We start from the raw sequence: 22352 nt of genomic DNA on the forward strand, positions 1-22352 counted from the left end.
AGCTGAGACCACCACACAGAGACCACTAAGCAGAATAAATCTTGCAGAGAGCAAATGATCCAGGGTCACAGAGGTCCTGTGGTTTTGTTTGCAGTGAAATTGAGCATTAACTTTTTTTTTTCAGAAAGGGCTGGCAGGCAGAAAAGAAGTGGATGCTAGTTACATGTTACTTCATTGTGTATTAAGCTGATGACCAGATAGAATTGAGTAACATTTGTCAATAAATGAGAGAGAAACTTCTGTGCAAGGAGATAAAATTAAGAAATTATTATGAATTAAATAACTGGAAAACCATCCTGACAGGTACATGAAACTTTTAGTTCTTTACTTAATCTGTGTACATTTAAAAAAATTATATATATTACTTGAAATCTCTTTGAATAAGCCCTATTTAGTCTGCCACATAAATATGTTTCTCCCCTTCCCCTCCTCCTTTCCCCTTTCCACACGTTTGATTTTTTTAAACTTAATAGTATCCTGATACAAAAGGCTGTACGTTAAAAACCTACTTTAACAATTCCTGAATTTATTAAATACTGCCTTTTTATCACACACAGGCCTCTCATTGACTTACACCTTACACACTATGCCTTACACCTGCACCCAAAGAAGCAACTGGTGGAAACCTTGCAGTAAAAGCACAAAAAGCTTGTACCATAGGATGAAGCATGTCATCCATTCATTTTTTAACTGGCAGAGAAAAACACAATCCTGGAGAGCCAATGACACATGAACTTCCTGACCTTTGTGTTGTGATAGTTTCTGTAATTATTGAATAATGGGGATGGGCTGGGGGCTAAGGAGGGGAATTTGGGGGCTGGCCTTGGCAATGAGATAAGGTTACATATTAGGGAGCTGCAGCAGGTTTGGAAACACTACCAGAGTGTATTCCCCGGTGCACAGCTCAGCGAGTTTAGATCCTGAAATCATGACTGGTTGCCCCTTTGCGGGGAAGAATTACCTGTGAGTACTTCCTCTCTGTGTTTTGCTTTATATATTCAATTCAAATGGTATTGTGTTAGTGCAAAATAAGAAATTCCAGAGAGGAATTACTAATTATCAACAAATAGACAGCTGTAGCTATCGCTAAATGACTAGAGATCATACAAGGACTTGTTACTTGATGATCTAGATGTGATGCTCCCAGCTGTTACTGTGACAAGAGGAATTTCAGTTTTTATCAAAAGCCTGCTTTACTGGTTCTGTTTATCAAAAGAAAGCATCATTTGAATTGTAGGTGGATCTGTTAGTAGAAAGGTATATTCATAATTCTTTAATTAAATAGTTTACATATTTACTTCATTTTCTTCTTAGATTTAATTTTAACAAGCTATCTTTGGAAGATGAGAATGATGACAAGTCTCAAGAAGGAATAAATAAAGCCAGCAAAGGTGGGCTTATCTATGGAGAATACCTACAAGTAAGTTTAAGGATTTCATGTTTGCTGTCCTGGTTGCTCTTGTAACTTGAGGCAGAACATGTGTTTGACACTTCTCCCTGCAGTCAGCTAGTTGCTAAGACAGGTCTCCAGGTGTTACAGTCACAGGTGCCCACCTCAGCTGGGACCTCAAGGTGGACTGTGGGAAAGGCTTCTCAAACTGCAAGGAAGATGGGGTTGGTAGGGAATTATCCATATTGGTAAGCCTAAACTGTAAAGTGACACACCACAAAAAGCTTTCTTTGGTCTGGCAATCATCACTCAGCAATTTCTGCACGTCAGCAGGCTGTGTGCAACTTCCTTGAAAGTCCAGAATACTTGACTGGAAAAGTGTATTTCAGAAATCTAGGGGGTGGGATGATGACAAAGGGGTGATATAAAAAAACCCCAAACAAAACCTGCGAAAATTAGAAGTAATTAAGAAATGAGTAAAAATAAAATGCCATAGGTAAAAAAGAATCCAGATTTTCATTTTTTTCTGACAGCATGAACTGAAGTGAAGGGAATAACTCTATAATTGTGAACTGATTTGTTGATATACTGTTTGGAATCTTACAAAGATTTATTTGAAAACAGGTATGATTAAACTGTAAATTTGGCTAAGAAAAAAAAATTAGTAATGTCAGAACTGAAATTCTACAGCCTCAAATCAGAACTCTTTGGCAGATGTTATTGAACGGTTACTCAGAATTTTACTATAGGAACTCTGTTTTCATGGGACACAACAGTATAGACCTAAAATCTGGAAAGCATGCTGGATATTTTGTTTTCTCTATTTATATATATATATATATATATATATATATATTAAAAAAACTAAAAATACCCTTAAAATTATTTTCAAAACTTTATTACTTGAGGTACCTAAATGTTCCATTTTAGGCAAGATGTTTTTTAAGTTAAAAAGTAAAAGTCATACCTGAGACACTTTAGTCAAACTTCTCATAGAACCTAGAGTGTGATGTCTGTTTGTGTATTTTTAAAAAATATTATCCTTAAAAATTAGCTATACACAGTAGGACTACCATTGCTAATAGTAGAATTGAGAGCTTTACAGAACAGTCTTACCTTTATTTTTAAGCTGAACAAAATATTGAATGCTCAAGAACTTCAGAGTGAGAAGAAAGGGAAGAAAATCCACGATGAGCATCTTTTCATTGTGACGCATCAAGGTAAGTGGAGGAGTGCAGTCATGGTTGACCAACATTTTTGCCACAGGGAGTTATTCGGTGCCGACACATGCAATTCACAATTTGTTTCATTTTAGACACTAGCACAGCAATAGCTCTGTCTTTTATCTGCTTTCATATTTGTATATATTCCTATATAATTTGTAAGACTGTAATCAACTCTATGCTTGTGAAGCCATAAGTTATTACTGTATCCCGCAGCCGTAGGGAGGAGAGGACAGAAGATCCAGCAGGCAGGAATTGTGCAGCAAGATTGAATCATTTAATTATTTTACAAACTCTGTTATAGACTTTTTTCTTCATAGTCTAATTGGACAAAGGATCAGCCACCCCCTGGGGTGATTGGCTAGAATCCTAAAGCATCCATTGTCAAAATATTTTTCTACTGTACCATAAGCATAGTTCTACAAGGTCGCAGGTGTTCATAGTTTACAGAACTTCTGCAAATATCCTCGTGAGAGAGAAAAGTATCCCACGGGCTTAGAAAGGAGCAGGAAAATTTCTCACTAATAGCATTTTTGTATCCACAATAAGTATAACCTTTGGATTTGGTAAACCAAGGTATGGATGGTTTTACTCTCAGAGAAATTAAGGTGGTGAAAATCTTGGTGTCGTCCAAGCAACAAGCTGCTATGCAGTTTATTGTAGGCAAATTTTGTGTGTTGCTTTGTGCCTTCTCTGAAACTTCAATCCAGTTTTAACCACCTAGAATCTGTCTAGAAATCAGCACATTGGTTAGGCACTCCATAATGCCCAGATCTGCCTATTTTCCAGAGCCTGGCCTGATGATGTTTTCTGTTATTGACAGAAAACATGCAGATTGTAAGCAGCTCTGGAGTTAGATTTTATTGAAGTATCAGATCTGGATTTTCTCTTTCCTCCTTTTGTAATGAACAATCTGTAGATCAAATATCTGACATGTTAAAACATATTTTTAAAAATTCTGTCAATATTCCCGACTCTAGATTATTTCATGGAATACTTTCAGTAAAGGACAGAATACTGTAACAAGTAATAGTGTATGTGTCAGCATCTTCTTGTGCACTGGCAGTGTCAATGCAGGCCATTCATTTCAAATCAACATGCAAGAATTTTTCTTTCTTGGTGCTAAGAAGAAAAAACAAAGTAACCTTGAAGTTGATGCTAACAGTGTCTTTCTTGTTGTAGCATATGAACTTTGGTTTAAGCAGATTTTGTGGGAAATGGACTCTGTGCGAGTGATCTTTCAAAATGGTCACGTAAGTTAAAAACAAATATTAATTTTTGGAAAATTCAGTCCCGTTTCTCTCTTGTTTTCTGCCTCTGAGCCTGATATACTTGGGGTTACTAAAGCAACAAGTGCTCTTTTTAGAAACAGCATCAAAAGACCAAGTAAAATTTGGCCAAGTGGCTCTTATATCCTGATACTACAGATCTTTGATCAGCAAAATCTTATTTCCTCTGGAAGTTTGCCTTTTGTGTAGATCACCTTTCAAGGCCAATTTCATTGGCCATGCTCTCATATTCTCCTGCTAGTGCTGGGTAACTGCAGAAACGTAAGTTGGAGATATTCTACTGCAGAAAAAGCAGCCTCAGAGGCAAAACTGAAAAGCAGAAGGCTCACAAGAATTTTTATGTTGAAAAGTCATTTCTGCATTTGCTCAGTTTTTGAAGTCTACGGATTTGAACTCTTTGCATTTGTCCAAAGTTAAACACATGTTATAACAATAGGCAACAATGGAAAACTCTTGACTTGATACTACATCCACAGAAAAAACTGACTGCATGCAGTTTGAGAAATACCTTGAGGACATCATGACCATGTGTCTACAAAGTAAATTTGAAACTAGACCAGACTGAAAAAAGGAACCTTATTTTCACAAGGTGCAATGAAAATGTTCTCTGTTGCCCACTATATTCCTAATTTCATTGGCTTTTTAGTTTAACATTTTATCAAATTATAACTGACCAAAATCAGTTCTTAAGAAGAATAATCTTTCAATATTTATTTTTGTGAAAAATGAAGCCATGCTTGTAATTAGAATTTGAAATGTCAATGTTAAGGTCAAGTACACAGCCAAGCAATTAGGGAAATGATTATCATTTGCCATTTTTTGTAGTTTGATATTTCCTGGTTGCGTGCCCAGATTTTAGAGAGAAGTTTAATCCCATTGAAACTGAAAGGAATTTTAGCAGACACCTCTGCAGGCAAAGTGTTCAACTTAGCCAAAAAAAGAACTTCTGTATTCTCCATTTAATATTTTCTATTTCCCACCACTTTTTTTCTATTTCCCACTTTTCTCTTCTTCTCTGCTTGCTACTGCACAATTCTGATGAACATGTTTTAGATGCGCTCTCCTGATGTAGCTGTCAGATAGTCTGCTTCTCAACTTCTAAGTAATTCCCATACCTGCCTTATGGCTTGTTCCTTCACAAAAATAGGAATCATTCTGGAAGTAATTATAACAGAAAGTATAGAATTTTTGTATTATGTAATATGAAGTTACAATAATATTGTAATTATTGGAATTCATAAATTATTTTGCTTTAGAATGTAATTTCTTTGACTTCTATTTTAGTCAAAAACATAGAAAAGAAAAATCCCTATATGATAGGCCTACTTGTAATGTAACATCAGTCAGAAAAAAACAGATTTCAATCTGTGAAAATTATAGTTTCAGTTTTCAGTTGAAACCAGAGTGCTCTATTCCATATGAGATTCTGCTGCTATGGATTTCAGATGGGAAGGACTTGGGAACTGTAGTGATGTACAACAGTGAAAAGACATGAAATAACTAGGTAGGATCTAGAGAAAACACCATTCTGTCTGGTAATGATCTTTATTTTTTCTACAGGTAAGAGATGAGAGAAACATGCTGAAGGTTATTACTCGAATGAACAGAATTTCACTGATTCTGAAATTACTTGTGGAACAATTCTCAGTTTTGGAAACTATGACTGCATTGGACTTCTTTGATTTCAGGTGAAGACTTCTTATTCCACACAGTAATCCACCAGTAAGCTGGTAATTCCCATCCTTAGAACTGACTGTGAGTTTTGCATGCCTGCTGGTGTTTTTCAGCAAGCTGAGAACTCACCTTGGAGAGGCAAACATGACATTAAAGTGCAAGGGTCAATTACAAAATTGAGCCCGAGTGTGAGTCCAGCGTGTTCTGCAAAGAAGTACAAGTGTTGACGTTTTGGGGCAGGGTGCTGCTGACTGGTTTCAGAGTCAAAAGTTAAAACAGCAGAAAAAACACAAATAGCTCATGGTTCTGTTAACAGTTTAGTTGAAATTTGGCACTGCAGAGCTGAAGCCTTGTTCTACGGCAAATCATAGAAATGCTTGGGTGGGAGAAATGCACTCCCTCTAGATTATCAAACAGGCATTTCAGCTGTCTTGGTTTGCATCGTGTTTCCTTGGGTCTGCAGCGCTGGAGGCTTCAAGTGGCTGAAGGAAGCATTGCTGTCCCTTGTCCTTTTTCCCCAATAATTTCTGCTCTCCAGTAGCAGCTCAGTGTATTGCTGGGCTCGGTGGTGGGTAGCTCTTCTGCCTTCTGCCCAGGCATTCTCTGGGATCCTTTGGCTTGTCTCACTTCTCCCATGGCATTTCTTTCTCCTCCCTCACTACATCTAGGTCCTTCCACCACACTACCATGCATGACAGTTTCATCCACTGTTTGCCTTCCCTGTTCTTCTGCTTGTGTCATTTGTGCATATCTGTCTGCCTGGTGACCTCAGTGCCATCCAGCATCCCATCCACTTCTGCATTTTGGACCCCTTTTCCTTCTATCTTTTAATGTTCACTAATAAAAAGAGCAGGAAACTACAATTTCTCTTCACTTTTTTAAAGTTTGAAATGTCTGTATCATCTATCATTACATTACAGCAGGGGAAATCCATGGGCTAATCGTCTGTTTTGATCCATACTTCCTTCACCTTTTCAACCACATACTGTCATTTGATAAGTAAACCTAAGATTTAATCAGTGATCTGTCTCTGTCAAGTCTTGTACTCGCTATTCAAAATGCATTACAATTATCTAGCAATGTAGGATTTCAGGTTACTTTCACTAGTAATTGTTTTTCAGCATGGTCAGATGATTTAACTCGAAAAGACTCCCATTAATGAATCCCTCAAAAAAACCCACTGGTAGTTTTTCTGAACATTATTCTACTGTATAGAATAAGGCAATATATAATATTGCACACATATATGTAGTAATATATAGGAATTATGCTGTATAGCAAGACTTTAAAGTGCATTTGTTGACACTTTTTTGCTGTGAAAATTTTTGTAATAGCAATTTGGTGTGAAACTGCCTGTTCTGTTTGGAAAAAAAAAGGCATTCACTAATGTTGCCTCCTGTACATTGTGTGCACAAAGCTGCCATTTTAAAACACAGTGTAAACATAAATGTGTGAATGTATCTCTGTATGCACAAACAAGATAGAAATAGAAAATAAGATTGTTGTACAAACGTAGTTGCATTAAGGTTGCATGTTTTTTTTCTTTTCTTAAATGCAGTCATATAAAAAAATGCTGAGATAGCTGTTTGTTATTCTTCAAATATGAAATATGGGTGGGGTTTTCTGAGAAAAAGATAAACTCACCATTGTAAAATAACATCCTGCATTTTTGTATCTTCTTTTCCTTTGTTCCCAAAGATACCACCTAAGCCCAGCCTCAGGTTTTCAGAGCCTGCAGTTTCGCTTGCTAGAGAACAAGATTGGCGTTCCCCAAAGTCTGAGAGTCCCTTACAACAGAAGGCATTACCGTGATAACTTCAAGGGACAGGATTATGAACTACTGCTTCAATCAGAACAAGAACCAACACTACTGCAACTTGTGGAGGTAACAGTGTCTGTCTTAAGCCCTGCTTCATTTTCCCCCATCTCCCGAGAATGTCCTTCATTAGTGTCAGCGACAAATTCTCCTACCTTAAGAGAAGCAAGCGTGCCGGCAAATCCTCTGTCAATTGTGTTTTGGATTCTTTACAAATTTTGCATGAAAGAGTTAGTTGTTAGTAAACCAACTGACTTTTCACAGCATCTCCTTTCATCTGAAAATTCTGGCTGTTAAACTGGCAAATTGCATTGTGGAAGTGTGAACTGAGAATGTAAATGTACTGTTTCATTTGCATGTTTTCATGACTGTAGGCCCTTCTGGGAAGAAAACTTTAAAAATAGTCCCACTGTTGGTGATGGCTATTCAAGAGGTTAAAAACTATAGATGGCTCTGTATCTTCCTTCTGAGATTTATCATTAATATTACTGTCTCTCTATATATATATGTAGAATAAGATTTGTTTTCCTGTAGTTTGTTTTAATGATATCCTTAGAATGAGACAGCTTCTGTATTCCAACACTGGTCGTTCAATCTGGAAGCTGAGGGGGGTTGGTATGGCACCATTATGCAGGCGTAAATTATCTGCATGGACATGCTGAATTTAGCAATAAGCACTTCTACAGGATACTAAACCAGAACTGTAGTAGTATAATTTATGTTGCTATAACTTGTAATTCTAGGACAATGCACTTGCCTTGTTATTGTTTGTACATATTACTACTATTATTATTACTACTACTACTACTAATATTATTACTATTATTATTATTAAAGGCATGGCTGGAAAGAACTCCAGGACTCGATTCAGAAGAATTTGATTTTTGGGGACAATTTGAAGAGAATGTTTTAAAAGGTCTGGAAGAGGAATTTGCCTTGATACAGGTACAGAGTGTACTCTTGAACTACCCATAAGCAAAGACATCTGGCAAAATGATAGTCTGCCATAAGTTGAACTTTTGGCTCACTCAGAGTTTCTCACTCACTTCACTTAATCTTCATCAGTCTCTGTCTGCAAGAAGCAGAAAAAAATGCAAATTCTTAAGGAAATAGGAATATTTTTTAAATTTGACATCTAAAATGATTTAAAACATGAGATACATGGATGATTTTGATGGCAAAAGGGATGGATTAGTATCAATGGGAGGGCTGAACTTGATTCTGCTGAAACTACAACTCCACCTTTAGTTAGTACTTGCATCTACAATCCACAGTAAATATGAAGTTTGGGCCCCTAAGCTGTGAATATGGATTGTCACCATAAACAGTCCATTTCTGTTTAACAGTATATGGCAATTTGCTGCTATGTGATCATTTGAATTATGCTGGCAAAAAAAGGACTAGAAAATCCCTGAATATTTTAAGACCTGTGGCTTTAAATAACATTTTTAATTTTTTCATTTTTAATGAAAAAAATAATAAGAATTAATCAACTTCCGGAGAATATCTGTTTATGACTTTCTAACTTATCTAAACTTTTTTTATTTACAATTTTCTTGCCCACAGCTCTGCAAGGATGTAATTTTTTTGCCTTGAAAACAAATAAATCAGACTTCAAACAAATTAAATTTTTTTAAGGTCTCTAGACCAAAATAAGTGATAAATTGCCAGCTTGTTTGAATATTCATTTATCTGAGTTATGCTGGAATCTATTTAATTGTACATTTCTTGGTAATTGTACTTTTCAAAGGACAGTGACTCATGTATCTTATTTGCAAATACAGTTCTTACATCTAAGATGCAAACTTCAGAGTATTTATTTAAATAAAAGTTGCATAATGAGTCATTCAAGTGCTTAATTTTCCCTACTGAATTCTAAAACTTGTCTTTGTTTTAAATACCAAAGGCCAAGGCAGAATCAGAAGAAAAAGATGACTTATTGTCTGAATTCCAAAAACAGAGAGACGTATTACTTTCATTATTTGATGAAAAACGCCATGAACATCTGCTCAGTAAAGGTAGATTGCATTACCATATGTCAATATGCACTTTGTATGTTTTATACATCTTATTTATAACCACATAATAACATTAAAATTGCGGGAGAATGAGCAACAAACTAAGGACACTTTTATCTTGCAGGAGAGAGACGACTGTCCTACAAAGCACTGAAGGGGGCCTTGATGATCTACTTTTACAGGTAATGCTGTGTGTCTTTGATGGTGACTGGCAGGAGGAGAGGTGAAGGGTAAGAACAGCAGCCCAGGTTTAGTTAGGCTGGAACAGGCTGTGGAAAGCAATCTACTTCAGCCCTCCACAGGAACCCTGATTAGTCAGATACAGCTCGAAGGTCAGACCAGGCTGCTCAGGGCCGTGTTCAGCCAAGTTCTGAGTATCTTCAAGGATGGAGGTTGCACATCCCCTCTGGGCAGCTGGTTCTTGTCTGATCAGATGCTGCTTCTCCGATTGTGACTAGTAAATGCCTTGTTCTACCTGTCCTAGAAAGATTTGGAGTCCTTTTCCAAGTACAAGGGAAAAGGGGCAGATCAAGACTTACATGGCAGAAGCATTTGTTGAAATATCTACCGATATTTCAGTACTAATTTTGGAAAACTATACTTTAAGTCACTGAGCATTGGTGAAATGCAACTTTGATAAATAACAGCACATGCTAAGAGGTCTCACTCTTCTCTTTCACTTTCCAAGGGAGGAGCCTCGTTTCCAGGTTCCCTTTCAGCTTCTTACCTCCCTTATGGATCTCGATGTGCTCATGACTAAATGGAGATGTAAGTTTGACTTTTTTGACTGTGACACTCCCTCTTCTGGACGCAAATAAATTGTTCTGTCTCTGAGTTACACCCAGTCTAAGAATCGAGCTTTGGAGTTCATGCTTTAGGAATGACATTTTTGTTTTTGTTTGTACTTCAGCCAAGAGGAAAGATAAAGAGCTGCTTCTGTGACCATTAGATACATAGGTATAGCTACCACTTGTATGATGGGCTTTAAGTGTACTATCTTATTTCAAGGCCAATTATATATTTTTCAATGTATCCCAAGTGGTCATAATGACATGTCTTTATATGCAAACATTCCTTCTGCTACTTCCCTATCTAGGCATACATAACTGAATATATAATTCTGTACTAACAGAACACAGTAATGTTTAATAATTAGCGTGTTCATTCTGAAGTAACAGAAAAATAATTTTGTATTAATTGACTGAAGAATGGCAGAATTAAATCCTGCATTGCTGAAGACCTAATAGTTCTATAGCCCTGTAAAGATCTCTGAATGACCTTTAATAAATGACTCTTTAGTTATATCTAAACACTGACCATGTGCCATTTTCTCCTGTTGTATCATTTAGATAACCATGTCTGTTTGGTGCACAGAATGATTGGCAGCAAGGCTGGCACTGGAGGCTCATCAGGCTACCACTACTTGCGCTCAACAGTGAGGTAGGAATAACATGTTTCCCCTGTTACCGGCAGTAATGCAGTTCATAAATACTCTAATGCTGGGAGACTTATTTCAGATGGCTCACTGGAGGCCAAAGGGCTGCTGCTTCTCTTCTAGAACTCTAGCATCTCCACCTGGTTGTTGTAAATTTATTTATTAGTGACATATATAAATTCCAAGGCTTCTAGGGAATAAGAATTCCTTTTGATCACTCACACAAAGTGCCATCTATAATTTGCAGCCAAGGGGTCCAGGTGTTACAGTGCTAGCAATAATATTAACCCTGCATTGTTTAGTTTGTGTGCCAGCTAGCCCAAGTCCACAGAGGTGACACAGGCTGGAAGTGAGTCCCAGCTACTGTGTAACTGAGTTTCTTTATTCCCTGGCATGACCTCTAATTGCACAACCTCCTTACAGGAGGATCTTTGAGGTTTGTTCTCAAAGAGCACTGAACCACCATGTATGGCTATGAGCAACTACTATCACAACCATTGGAAGAGAGGGCAGAGTAGAAAGTGGATGGTTAGACTGCTAGTGAAAATTAAATGTCCACTGTGGATTTTAGAAAGCTCTCCCACTCTTCCTTCATGTCAGGTTAAGATTGTTTCTAGATAAATTCTACTAGAGATCACACCCTACGTACTCTGAATTCTCAGAAGAAAGATGTTACTATAGAACCCTACTTCCTTTTTAAGCCTAATCTGCTATGCCCTAAAAAGTTAGGACCGGATTCTTGCTCTGCAATATTCAGGAGGGTTAGTGCAAGGAATCTTATTAAATACATGAGAAGGAATGGTTACAGAGGATTTAGAAATTATGGCCTTCTATGCTGATGGAATTATTGTTCCGATTGTCTTTTTCAGTGACAGATACAAGGTGTTTGTGGATTTGTTCAATCTTTCAACATTTCTAGTGCCAAGACACTGGATACCAAAGATGAACCCAACCATTCATAAATTCCTTTACACAGCAGAATACTGTGACAGCTCCTACTTCAGCAGTGATGACTCTGACTAGCCTGCCTTTCTAGGCTGGTTGCTGTAAAGAACTCCCTGACTTTCACCTTGAGTGGTGCTACCAGCTATTCTCACAAAGAGTGTGGGCGTGTAAATATGTATTTATGTATGACACCTTTGTGAATAGTATAATTGGCTTGTGAAAGAAAGTAATTGCTTGTAGAAAAAATAAATCTGTGTTGAGTTAGCCCACATTACGAGTACAATGATACCCCAATTCAACCTAATGACCAATTTAACTCTTAGTTGACTTCTTAAAGCCTACACCTAGAGAAAGGGAGAAAATTACATGCAATTGTTATGATTATGACTTATTTGTACATAGTTTTGTATTTGCTTGTTTGCCTAATGTCTAGTTGAGGATATAATCAGTCTCATTGCCTTCAGAAGAATATTTGTTTCTGAGCTCTAGTGCAATTTCAAAAGGAATTTTGGGTTACAAGTTTCAAAAGCTAGATTCAAAAGAGTAGGTCCTGAATCTGTAGAAACCAAAGCATCCTGAACCTGTAATACATCAAGAATCATGTTGCTATCTATGGGTTACATGTGAATGTAAATCCCTTACGTAGAAATACTGTTAAAAATAGCAGATTATAAGTACTTACTTTGCATTTCAAATAAAGCAGTATTAAAGCTCATCTTTTGTTAAGTCTTCTTCTAAAGCAAACTATAAAGTTCAAACAAGAGTATGACAGGCATTTAAAGTGGTTTTTATTCAAATTGGTATATAATAAAAGGCAACTTTGGCTATAGAATACTGATAAAGCAGTGTCATCTTCTCATTAAATGGACCTTTGTCTTTTTAAGTGCTTCCTTTGGAAAAACACATAGGCTGGAATTTCTGGTAAGTTCTCTCTACTCCAGCATCTCAGGGTACTTATACCTGGCAGTAGCGCCTCAAAAACACTGGTGGCACATCTGTGTTTCATATTGCTATGACTACATTACTCTTATCTATGCCTATTAGGAACTTTGGCAGTTGTTTTCCAGTTATGGAAGTGTGCTATCTGTTGTTTGTAAGCCACTCAGGGAAGGCCAGACTACACAACAGTCAAGAGTACAGAAGACTTCACATTTTGTTCAACTGAAGTTTTCAGCCAAGTAAATTCAGTAAGTAGCAAAACCTGAAGTAAAGAAACACCACACTTGGTCTTCCTTTCATTTAAAATATTAACAATTAGAACAGGCTATTATAAATACTCACTGCATTTGTCATAAAAAAGTTATAAAAAACTAATCTAAAAACATGGTGCAGTAATTGAGTGCAAAATTAACAGAATTTCTTCAATACTTTTTCTAGTAGGCCTCCTTAAAAGATACAGGTAAAGCATTCCAGGTGAAAAATTCAGAGCATTTTAGAATTACATGTTTGGTTGTGAGTTCTAGTTGCATTTGCCCACAGCTGCAATTTCAGAGGTCAGTGAAGCTGGAACCCCTTTTTCATTACCACCAAGTCCCACCTCTGAATTCAATTAATGAGGGAAATTCAACACTCACTCTATTTGATGTATCCTGTAATTGCTGACTTTGTAAACTGTTACTCATGACTCTTCTTATATTCAAATAATTTCAAATATACTCTTATACTATTGTTTTTTTTCCTTCTCATTTGCCATCACTTCTTTTCTTTCAAGATTTTTCTATGGAGTAGTATTCAACACCTGGATAAAGCTCACATTTGAGGCTTCAGTCCATCTTTGTAACTTCTTTTTGTGCACTCTGGAGTTGATTCTGAGTCTTCTTACTCCATGAGAAATTTGGCACACAACACACATTTCAAATAAAAGCATTTTTAACAACTTCAGCCAGGAGTTGCAGGAATTGCCCTTACAGCCATTTGTTATATTTAAAGACGTTGTTTTGAATTACACCTTCATATACAGTGTATGTCCTAATGGTACTTGTGGTCTTTGATCAGTTGTAGAGGCCCAGCTACATGTCAAACAAATACTGCTGAAACTGTATCTGCTATACCTATAAAGGAAATAAAATTTGGTTTTAATAAATACTGGAGACTTCCCAGAATTCATATTCATACAATGCCCCCTCCCCTCCATGCTATGACAGTAGGAATCCAGGGAATCAGCTGCAACCCTTTTATTTAATTTCTTCCTTGCCTTGCACTATGTATAGTTGAAAACCTAATCTCCTCCTTCCTCTGCTTTTATGTTCAAAATTTTGTATCCTGGTGCTATCAGAGCACCTCTAAATCAGAAGACAATATCTCTGTGGAAAATGAGCAACTACTGTCCTTTGCTGGATTGTTCTGGTGTGGTAAACTGCAAAAAATGTGAAAGACCCTGCTTTTTGAAAGAACAGGTTTTGAAAATAACACATCTGTTCTCCCTGCCATCTCTATTATTGACTTGCTTTATCACTACTTCTTAATTTCTCTTTCCAAATTGCTTACACAGCAACAGTAAGAACAAAAGATTCAGCAACATGAGAAAGCTATGACTGGATACATTGCTCTGATCTTTACTAAGTGCAGGCAAACTGAATGTTGTCTGTTCTTTATTTGCAGAAGTCTTGGGTAATCTAACACCTTTTGCAGTGGCTGAGAGCTACTGTGAAACACATGTGGAAGGGAAAGCCAAGGGGTTACTCTAATACATAAAATTACAACAGATACACAACGCTTCCTATGTAGTGGTAATATCCCACCAATCTGGTTCAGCAATCTAATGATAAACAGGAGCTTGACTTGTCTTACCTCTGTATCCAGCAGAAACTGGGTAATTAATGCTAAAGAAATCCCCCAAACACAAAGAAAAATTTCATGCAAACAATAATAGGGCAGGAGATCAAACTAGCACTATAAAAAGATGTATCTCTGTCCTGCAAGAAAAGCCACAAGCAGGGTGCACAATTCCCAGGCAGATTCGCTTTTCACACTTGTTTGCTGAGCTGAGCCCAGAGATAATGGCACCAAGCAGACAAGGACAGCAGCTGTTTTACCTACAGCGAGTACAGTGATGGCACCCACCTAGAACCACCACACATGGCTGGATACTCTACAATTACCTCTACCTGGTAAGGGACAACAGTACTTTGATTATTTATGTCTCATATAGCTTTACCTTTACATGGTGCTTTTCAATCATTCAACTAGGTGGCTTCATTGAACTAGCAGCCACTTTATTTTTCCATCTGGACTCATTTAACCTGTTTTGAAGTATAGCAGTGATTTGTACTGCCTCTCTGAGGATCCCATTATACCTCTGTTACATTATTATATGTATTATATTACTTTTTTACAGCCATTGAGAAACATATCCCAGCCCATGGCCTTTACCACCTTACTTATTTTTTGTCAGACTTACCACAGATATTGCTGCCTATCTTAACACGAACGTAGCCATCTATTCCCCATGTCGGCCCCCAAGAGTTCTGTACAATCCAGTAAGGGATGCTACCTGCAAGAGACATTCATTTCATGAACAAGAGACAGCACGAAATTTGGGAAGCTTTGGCCTCCTAACACTCCACAGAATTAATTAGCATTTTAGTATCTCATAGTTTCTGATGGATTGATGATATAGGCCACTGAAACCAACTGTTGTTCATATCCAGAACAGAGCTAATATTCTGGTATGGGAAGACTGGATATGGGCTCTTCTAGCATAAGAGACACACACAGCCATGTTCTTGACTTTACAAGGATGAAGTCCCACAGAACTGAAGGAACAACAAAAAAAAAAAAAAAAAAGAGTTTTTCTCCTGGGATCAGGCTACGTTTCCAGAACTGATGTGACATCAAACCAAACAGCTTCCAAAAGAAAACCAAGTTCTGGATTTTAATCACTTGTCCCACAAAAGGCAAGTAGCAAGTAAAACAAACCTACTGTGCTCAAGTTCAGCTGATGGAAACGCACCTGTCCTGTCAAAACCAGTGATAAGAACAGCATGGTTTGCTCTTCCACTGGAGCAGTGATATTGTATGATTCCACCGAGATAATCCTGCCAGCTAACGGCATCGACTGTCACTGCCAAAGGGCCCCAGCTGACAAGCATCCTCATCATTTCCTCTTCTTGACCACTGTGAAAGAAGTGAGTAAAAATGCTAAGTTACTGAAGTTAGCACACTTAAGTGATTAGAGTGATTGTAATCTACTTGTTAAGGACAGTTTAAAAATCAAATAACTAAACTCTTTCCTCCAAGTTCTACATACCACATAACACACATCAGTAATTATGCATTTCATATACTACAACACAGTCATAAAAATACAGGACACACAAACTATGGGACAGGTGCAGATCCAAAGACATAATGCTATTAAAAAGCAGCAGGTTTCTAGGTCAAGCTAGTGGGCAATAGAGAGCACTACATACTTTTTGTACATCACTCTTCTCAATCAAAACCAGCTTTGGACAAATCATTAGTCCATATTAGAATTTCCCACTGTTTTTTAAACCTACAGAAGTACCTCTCATACATAATAATACACTAAAATATGTCTCAAACTTATTAAAACACAGGACACTTCCACTATCAGCCATTTAGCATTAGCATCCTCATACAGCTTTATTTATCTAATATACTGGAACAGAAAATTTTCATCACTGCATGATTATGTTCAATAGCTAAATTTGGCAAATAGAGATTGGCGAAGATATGATTGATTTTAGTTACTTATATCGAGCAGTAACACAATTCCTAGTTGGAACAGTATTTCTTGTCTTTATTCAGTATGTAGATGTATTGTACGGCTAAAACTCAGAAACAAAGTTTCTTCACACAGAGCCTAAAATGCTGAAGTCTACAGAATTCAGTTGGTAACACTGTTTCTAAAGCCATGGGCTGGAGAAGATGTGGGTGGATATGTAAATGCATGAGTACTGAAGTAACTGAATGCTTCTTAATTTTTCAATAAATTCCAGTTACTATTGGTAGGCTTTACTGTTTCTGATAATATAGCAGTATAATGTTCATTTATTAAAAACTGTAACTAACTCTATGTTCCAGTTTATAGCCAATTTAAAAGACCTAATTTCAAGACACAAGCTTTCTCATTTGAACAGGCTTAGTGATAGCAGTGTTGAGTGGATTCGTTGTGCCATGCCATTACTGTCAAGGAGTTAATCAATGCATTAATCCTACACAGCTACAGAACTGATGTAATCAGCCTCATAACCTTTGCCTGGTCAATGCACTATTCACTCCAGCTTATTCCATGATTGCTGAACACAGAAGGAAAGTACAACAAATAAAAAGAATCAATAACAGCTACCTGAAGTCATATGCAGCAAATCCTGTTATTGAAACTCCAAAATCTGAGCGATCAAAATAATGGCACAATCCTGTCTGAGCTTTAAAAGTGTATTCTGAATCTCTCACGAGTTTTACTTTTGTCTGCAAGAAGGTAATTGAGTAAGAATTTAATGCATTTGACTTTACTACTATGCAGCTCAAAAAGTATAGAAAACTACCACATAACCCACTCAAAATTAAGTGTGTGTTGGGCAGGATTAGAAATAAGAATGTGACACTGTGAAATATGTATTTACTACCTCTAGTTTCCTTGTTCCCTGAGACAGCTTCAGAAGGGATTCAGAAATCTTTAAATAAGGAATGAAATTTAAAAGGCATCTCTGGTTTAAACTATCCTCATAAGCAATCCTGTCAATTTCAAGACACAGAGATACTCATTCAATGAATGACTATTCATTCTCTTCAAATGACTTCCACACACAAAATTACCCTCTCCTTGGGAGAGTTCAAGAAGCACAAATATCCCAAAAAGTTACATAAAATACTGTAAAGTCCAATTCTGTTCTTAGCATCTAACTCTCATGCTAGTATATGATGTATGATCAGCCTCTTATACTTTCCATGTCTTCTGCAGTACAGTATGTTTATGACAGTGATTTCCTCAGTCTAATTCATCTGTGGTCCTGCTGCTGCCAAGCAAGAGGGAATTCTGCTTCACAGGAATCAAGGTGAGTATCCTTTGTTGTTCTTGATATTCAAACTTAAACAAGTCATCTAGACTTATTAGCCATGGGTATATTACTCTTCAGGGATAGAATTACAGTCTCTTAAAATAAGGGGGTTTTTTTTAGTTCAAAAAACTGAAGAATTCTTTTTATATTCTTGTAATTCAGGCTAAGAGAGTACTTTTTATTTCAAAGACACCAAAATGTTTTTGTTTACCTATGTTATTTTTTGAATTTTTCACTAAATGAAATGTGTTAGCAACAACTGACGTAGAAACTTTGTCTGCATTTTCAATGGTTTTGGCTGCAAGTGAAACAAAGGTACAAGCAGTTCATTTCATTCCGAGGTTTTATATAATTTTACAGTGTTTGCAACAGAAACTACTGAGATTTGAAAAGAGAAAATGTCAAGATCCTTCCTTTTCCCCAGATGCTGGTGCCTCAAATCCACAAAATGGCATATGCATAAGTGAATCTGTCTACTCTGGTACTTGTATGCCTACAAATGAATTCAGGAATGTTATTTTCAACCCCTGTGGACTGATTTGTTATGTTCACAAGAACATATCTGGAGCATAAAGTTCCAATCAGATTTCAATTCTGCTTGAACAAATTCTCTCTTGGTTCCAAACTAAATAAATAAGCATACATACCTATACACTGATGCATATGTGTATGCATATATGCACACACACACACATTTAAAAAATAGAATCTGTACATTTCACCTTCTCCATCAATTTTTTCCAATAAATAAGAATGGTAATATGAAAGCTGATGAAGTCTTTTGAGACTTTCATGAAGAGTTTCAGACCTGGTTCAGCCAGCTCAAAGCGCTAACAGTGGATCCCCCGTTGCAGCCGTAATTATTGTATGAGCAGTCAATAACTTGCTGCACACTGAGCTCTTCCAGGGTGTTTCTTTTAATTGCATAGGCAGACTCTATGCCACCTACAACGCTGAAAGCCCAGCAGCCTCCACACTGAGAGAGAGAAAAGGGAAATGGGGGAGAAAGCAAAAGTCAGCTTTGTTTTTGAAGCCTGATATGAAAAGAAGAAAAGAGGCAAAGGAGTCTTGCAATGCTCTTCATTTAATACATCATCCTTGAACTCTGTTTTTTAGGCAATAAGAAATGTAATAATCCATTTAAAATGCTGAACTGTTTTCCCCCCTGTACTGCTCTGTGAAAACTAGAAATGCATTATGGGTGTCTTACTTTAAGGACTCCTTCCTGATGAAATTTTGCTCTTGAAGATAGGTCTGAGGATGCTTTTTACTGTGAGATATCTGTTTTCCAAAGAAAAATGTGGCCTCAGGATGAAACTGGTTTTTAACCACATTAGCAAGTTTTTCTAAAATTTTGTAGAAACAGATTACAGTTTAAGAAATGATAAAGTAAATTAAACATTATAGAAAAATTCTTAGACAATTACAATCTATACTGCAGTTCTAAGCTCTTTAAAATAAGAAGCACGATTTATTCCTCACAAGGTCCTAAGTGAAGCATGGAAAGGAGACACTGGGGATTTAACAGCTTGTTTTTTACCAGTGACCATAATCACTTTGGGATAAACTGCAATTGTGTGGGGTCTGCTTACTCTCCTATCACAAATGCATCCCCTGAGGAGTTCATTGGTAAAGATATGGATGGTGACCAGCCAAGGGGATTCAGTCATGGCAGAAAAACAACAGGAAAGGATCTAAACCTATCCACGTGAACCAGGGGGATGAGGTTAAGTACTAAACTTACCTTGGTTCCTTCAGAAAAATACGAAACGCACATGGTGCAAAATATTTGCTGAATTAGTTAACTAGATCAAAAAAAAATTACACACAGTTTCTAAATGCACAACTTCTACACCTCATACTTTAAAGTCTAATACCACCTGGCATAAAATGCTACATGACTTTGTGTACATTCAACCAGCCATTCTGGTGCCAGTGCTCCAAGGAATCTTCAAGCAAAACCTTGCAAAGCTTCCACTGTGCTCTACAGCCTATGTGCTGAGAACCAGGAACAGAAAACACCAGGACTTACTGTTTGCTGATTTCTCACTTGTGCAATGACTTTCTTGTCCCTCCAGTCAAACTTCTTTGGCAGAGGTTTTTCCTTCCCCTTTGGCACTTTTATGTATCTGGGAAGTTTGTGAGGTATGCTTCTCAAGTAAATAGCTAAACACAGAATACAAACATCTATAAATCTATGAACAGAAAAAATCCCATGAACAACTTTACTAGAATTCAGAGGTAACTTTGATCTACAAAGATCTACAAAGATCTACAAAGTTACAACCATGAGATTATATCTCATTCTAAAATCCATAGAAAATTCATGTATTTTATAATAATCATTATACTCCAGAATGAATGTAAATATTTCTGCATTTCCACAAAGAACAAAAACACTCTATGTAGGGAATGTGGGTAGAAAAGTGTGAAGATTTTCTGAAGTTGAACAATAACCATAACCACTCCACAAAAGAAATTTCACTTGAAAATTTCCAAAACATTTTACTTACTTAAAAAATACTTTCTTTTAGCCATGTACGGAGAAAATAAGAGAATAAAGTAAAGATTCTGGAATACCTGCAAGTTGCTGTTTTTTCACTAAAAAAATTTGTTTAATTATTTAAAATTAAAACAAAATGTTAAATCCTTTGATGAATAGAAAATGTAACAACAGACATGAACAGCAAGAAGGGAAGGTTAGATCAGGTATCAGACCAATTTTCTAGAAAAAATGAAGTAAGTATGTCATATTGCTCCAGAAAGCCACAGCTGTCATTGTGCAGCCATGGACCTCCATGCATTGTCTGGACTGTAGTCAGATTTTGTGCCGGGGTAGGGAATACGAATTTACTTGAGAATTTACTCGAAATTTACTTACTTTTTAAAAACTGTTGCAACTGAAAAAAGCTTTAAAGCACCATCAGAAGAAAGAAGGAAAAATAGAACTGCCTGAATACTAAAACATATTCAGGCTGTGGGCAATTCAACCTTGCAAGACTACAGAACATGAAGAGGATTGTTGTATCCTCCAGAAGTACTTACAGTTTGGTACCAGCCATTGTAAATTAGCTGACTATCAGGACAGGAAGAATCTGTAAATGTGAAAGACACAAGGTTCTGGGAAAGAATAAAAAAAAAATAACAGAAAATGCACTAGAAGCAACCAGAAAATGTACCTTTGAACTCTTCAGGAAACAGGTGAGAAAACTGATTTATTCCATAGATAGCAGTCGTATTATCTTTTGATGATGAATTCAATAATCTAATTCTTTTAGCGCTTTCCTGAAGGAATACAAAAATAATTGTGGGCATTATTAAATTAGCAGCAGGGACAAAACCGTAAGAGCAGAAAAAGGAAAGGTTAGCAACAGTAAACACAAAATTAGATAACAAGAACTGTTCACCTCAAATTCATCCTGTATCCCTAGCAAACCAATAGGAAAGCCATTAGACTAATTTAAACTCCAACAAATACCAAAAAAGCATTTGTTAAGTGCAAGAAATTGACATGAATCAGACAAAACAGGCAAGCTGAGAACAAGTGCCAAACTCATCTGATGTCCTTCTTTGACAAGCACAACAAACCTTGTGGTTCAGAGATATGCAAGAATGTCTTCAGACAAGAGTTAAGCCCATCACTTTATGTCTTTATAAAGCAAAAGAACAGCATAATGACCTAGAGGCCTCCCCGCCTCGCCCGCCTGTCCCGTGTCGCGGGGCAGCCGCTCTGGCGGCCGGCGGAGACCCGCGGGGCTGCCACGAAGGGAGCGCCCGCAGGAAGCGGCAGCGGGCGGGCGCGTCCCGGCCCTGCGGGAGGGGAGCTCCGCCTGCCCCCGCCTCCCGGCCTCCATAACCCGGCCCTCAGCGGCTCGGCGGCACCTCGCCCGCCCTCCTCCTCCGGCAGAACCCGCACCAGCCCCGCGGTGCGGCGCGGATGGCGAGCGAAGTGCGGGCCGGGACACCCACCCGCATAGCCGCCGCTTCTTCTCGCTCCCGGCCGCCTCCATCCCACGCAGGGCGGCCCCGACCGCCGCCGCCGCCCTCCTCCCGAAGCCGGGTGCCTGCAGGTGCCGGGAGGGCGGCACTGCCCGCCCGCAGCAGGCAGAGGAGCAGCGCCAGCACCCGCATCGGCCAGCGTGTCATGGCGGGGTTGGCCGGGGCACGCACCCGCACCCGCGGAGCTGAGGCCCGTCGGCTTCCGAGCGGGAAAGGGGCTGAGCCCTGAAACCCTTCCTGCCCGGCCCGTGGCCGGAGGCTGCGCCCGCTGCCGCTTCCCGCAGGGCCGGGCCCGGCGGGGCGGGGCCAGGCGGGGCATCCAGGAGCGCCCGCCCCGCCCCGCCGCCCAGGGCCGGGAAAGCTCTGCCAGCGGGGGTGGTGGGGCAGCGAGGCTGAGCTGTGCTTGTCCGTGCTCCGTGGCACCTGGGCAAAGCCGTGTTTCTAGCGGTGTTTTTCCATGTGGGAGACGCGCTCCAGGCGCGCAGGGCTGCAAAGGAGGGGCAAAGGGATGCTGAGCGTTCAGTTATCTGCCAGGTTATA

General features: G+C 38.3%; 2 protein-coding genes across 2 annotated transcripts; one reads left to right on the forward strand and one right to left on the reverse strand.

Annotated features, from left to right (window-relative positions):
• Positions 1-854: 854 nt before the first annotated feature.
• TDO2 (tryptophan 2,3-dioxygenase) lies at positions 855-12505 on the forward strand. Its single transcript, XM_042049684.1, has 12 exons — positions 855-963; positions 1315-1420; positions 2520-2610; positions 3796-3866; positions 5463-5590; positions 7275-7461; positions 8230-8337; positions 9299-9410; positions 9535-9592; positions 10099-10178; positions 10760-10850; positions 11715-12505. The coding sequence occupies exons 1-12, from the start codon at positions 929-931 to the stop codon at positions 11866-11868; spliced, it is 1221 nt and encodes a 406-aa protein (XP_041905618.1). The 5' UTR covers positions 855-928; the 3' UTR covers positions 11869-12505.
• A 56-nt stretch (positions 12506-12561) lies between these two features.
• Positions 12562-22106, reverse strand: CTSO (cathepsin O). The gene is made up of 8 exons (XM_042049685.1): positions 21783-22106; positions 20993-21098; positions 19846-19979; positions 18622-18789; positions 17102-17223; positions 15743-15906; positions 15191-15283; positions 12562-13841 (listed from the first exon to the last, which is right to left on the reverse strand). Exons 1-8 carry the CDS (start codon positions 21957-21959, stop codon positions 13807-13809), a joined length of 999 nt encoding a protein of 332 aa, XP_041905619.1. The 5' UTR covers positions 21960-22106; the 3' UTR covers positions 12562-13806.
• Between the last annotated feature and the right edge of the window lie 246 nt (positions 22107-22352).

This window comes from Corvus kubaryi, unplaced genomic scaffold (genome assembly GCF_017639235.1).
Source record: "Corvus kubaryi isolate FWS band 111438036 unplaced genomic scaffold, C.kubaryi_AGA036_p1.0 71, whole genome shotgun sequence".
NCBI classification, from domain to species: domain Eukaryota; kingdom Metazoa; phylum Chordata; class Aves; order Passeriformes; family Corvidae; genus Corvus; species Corvus kubaryi.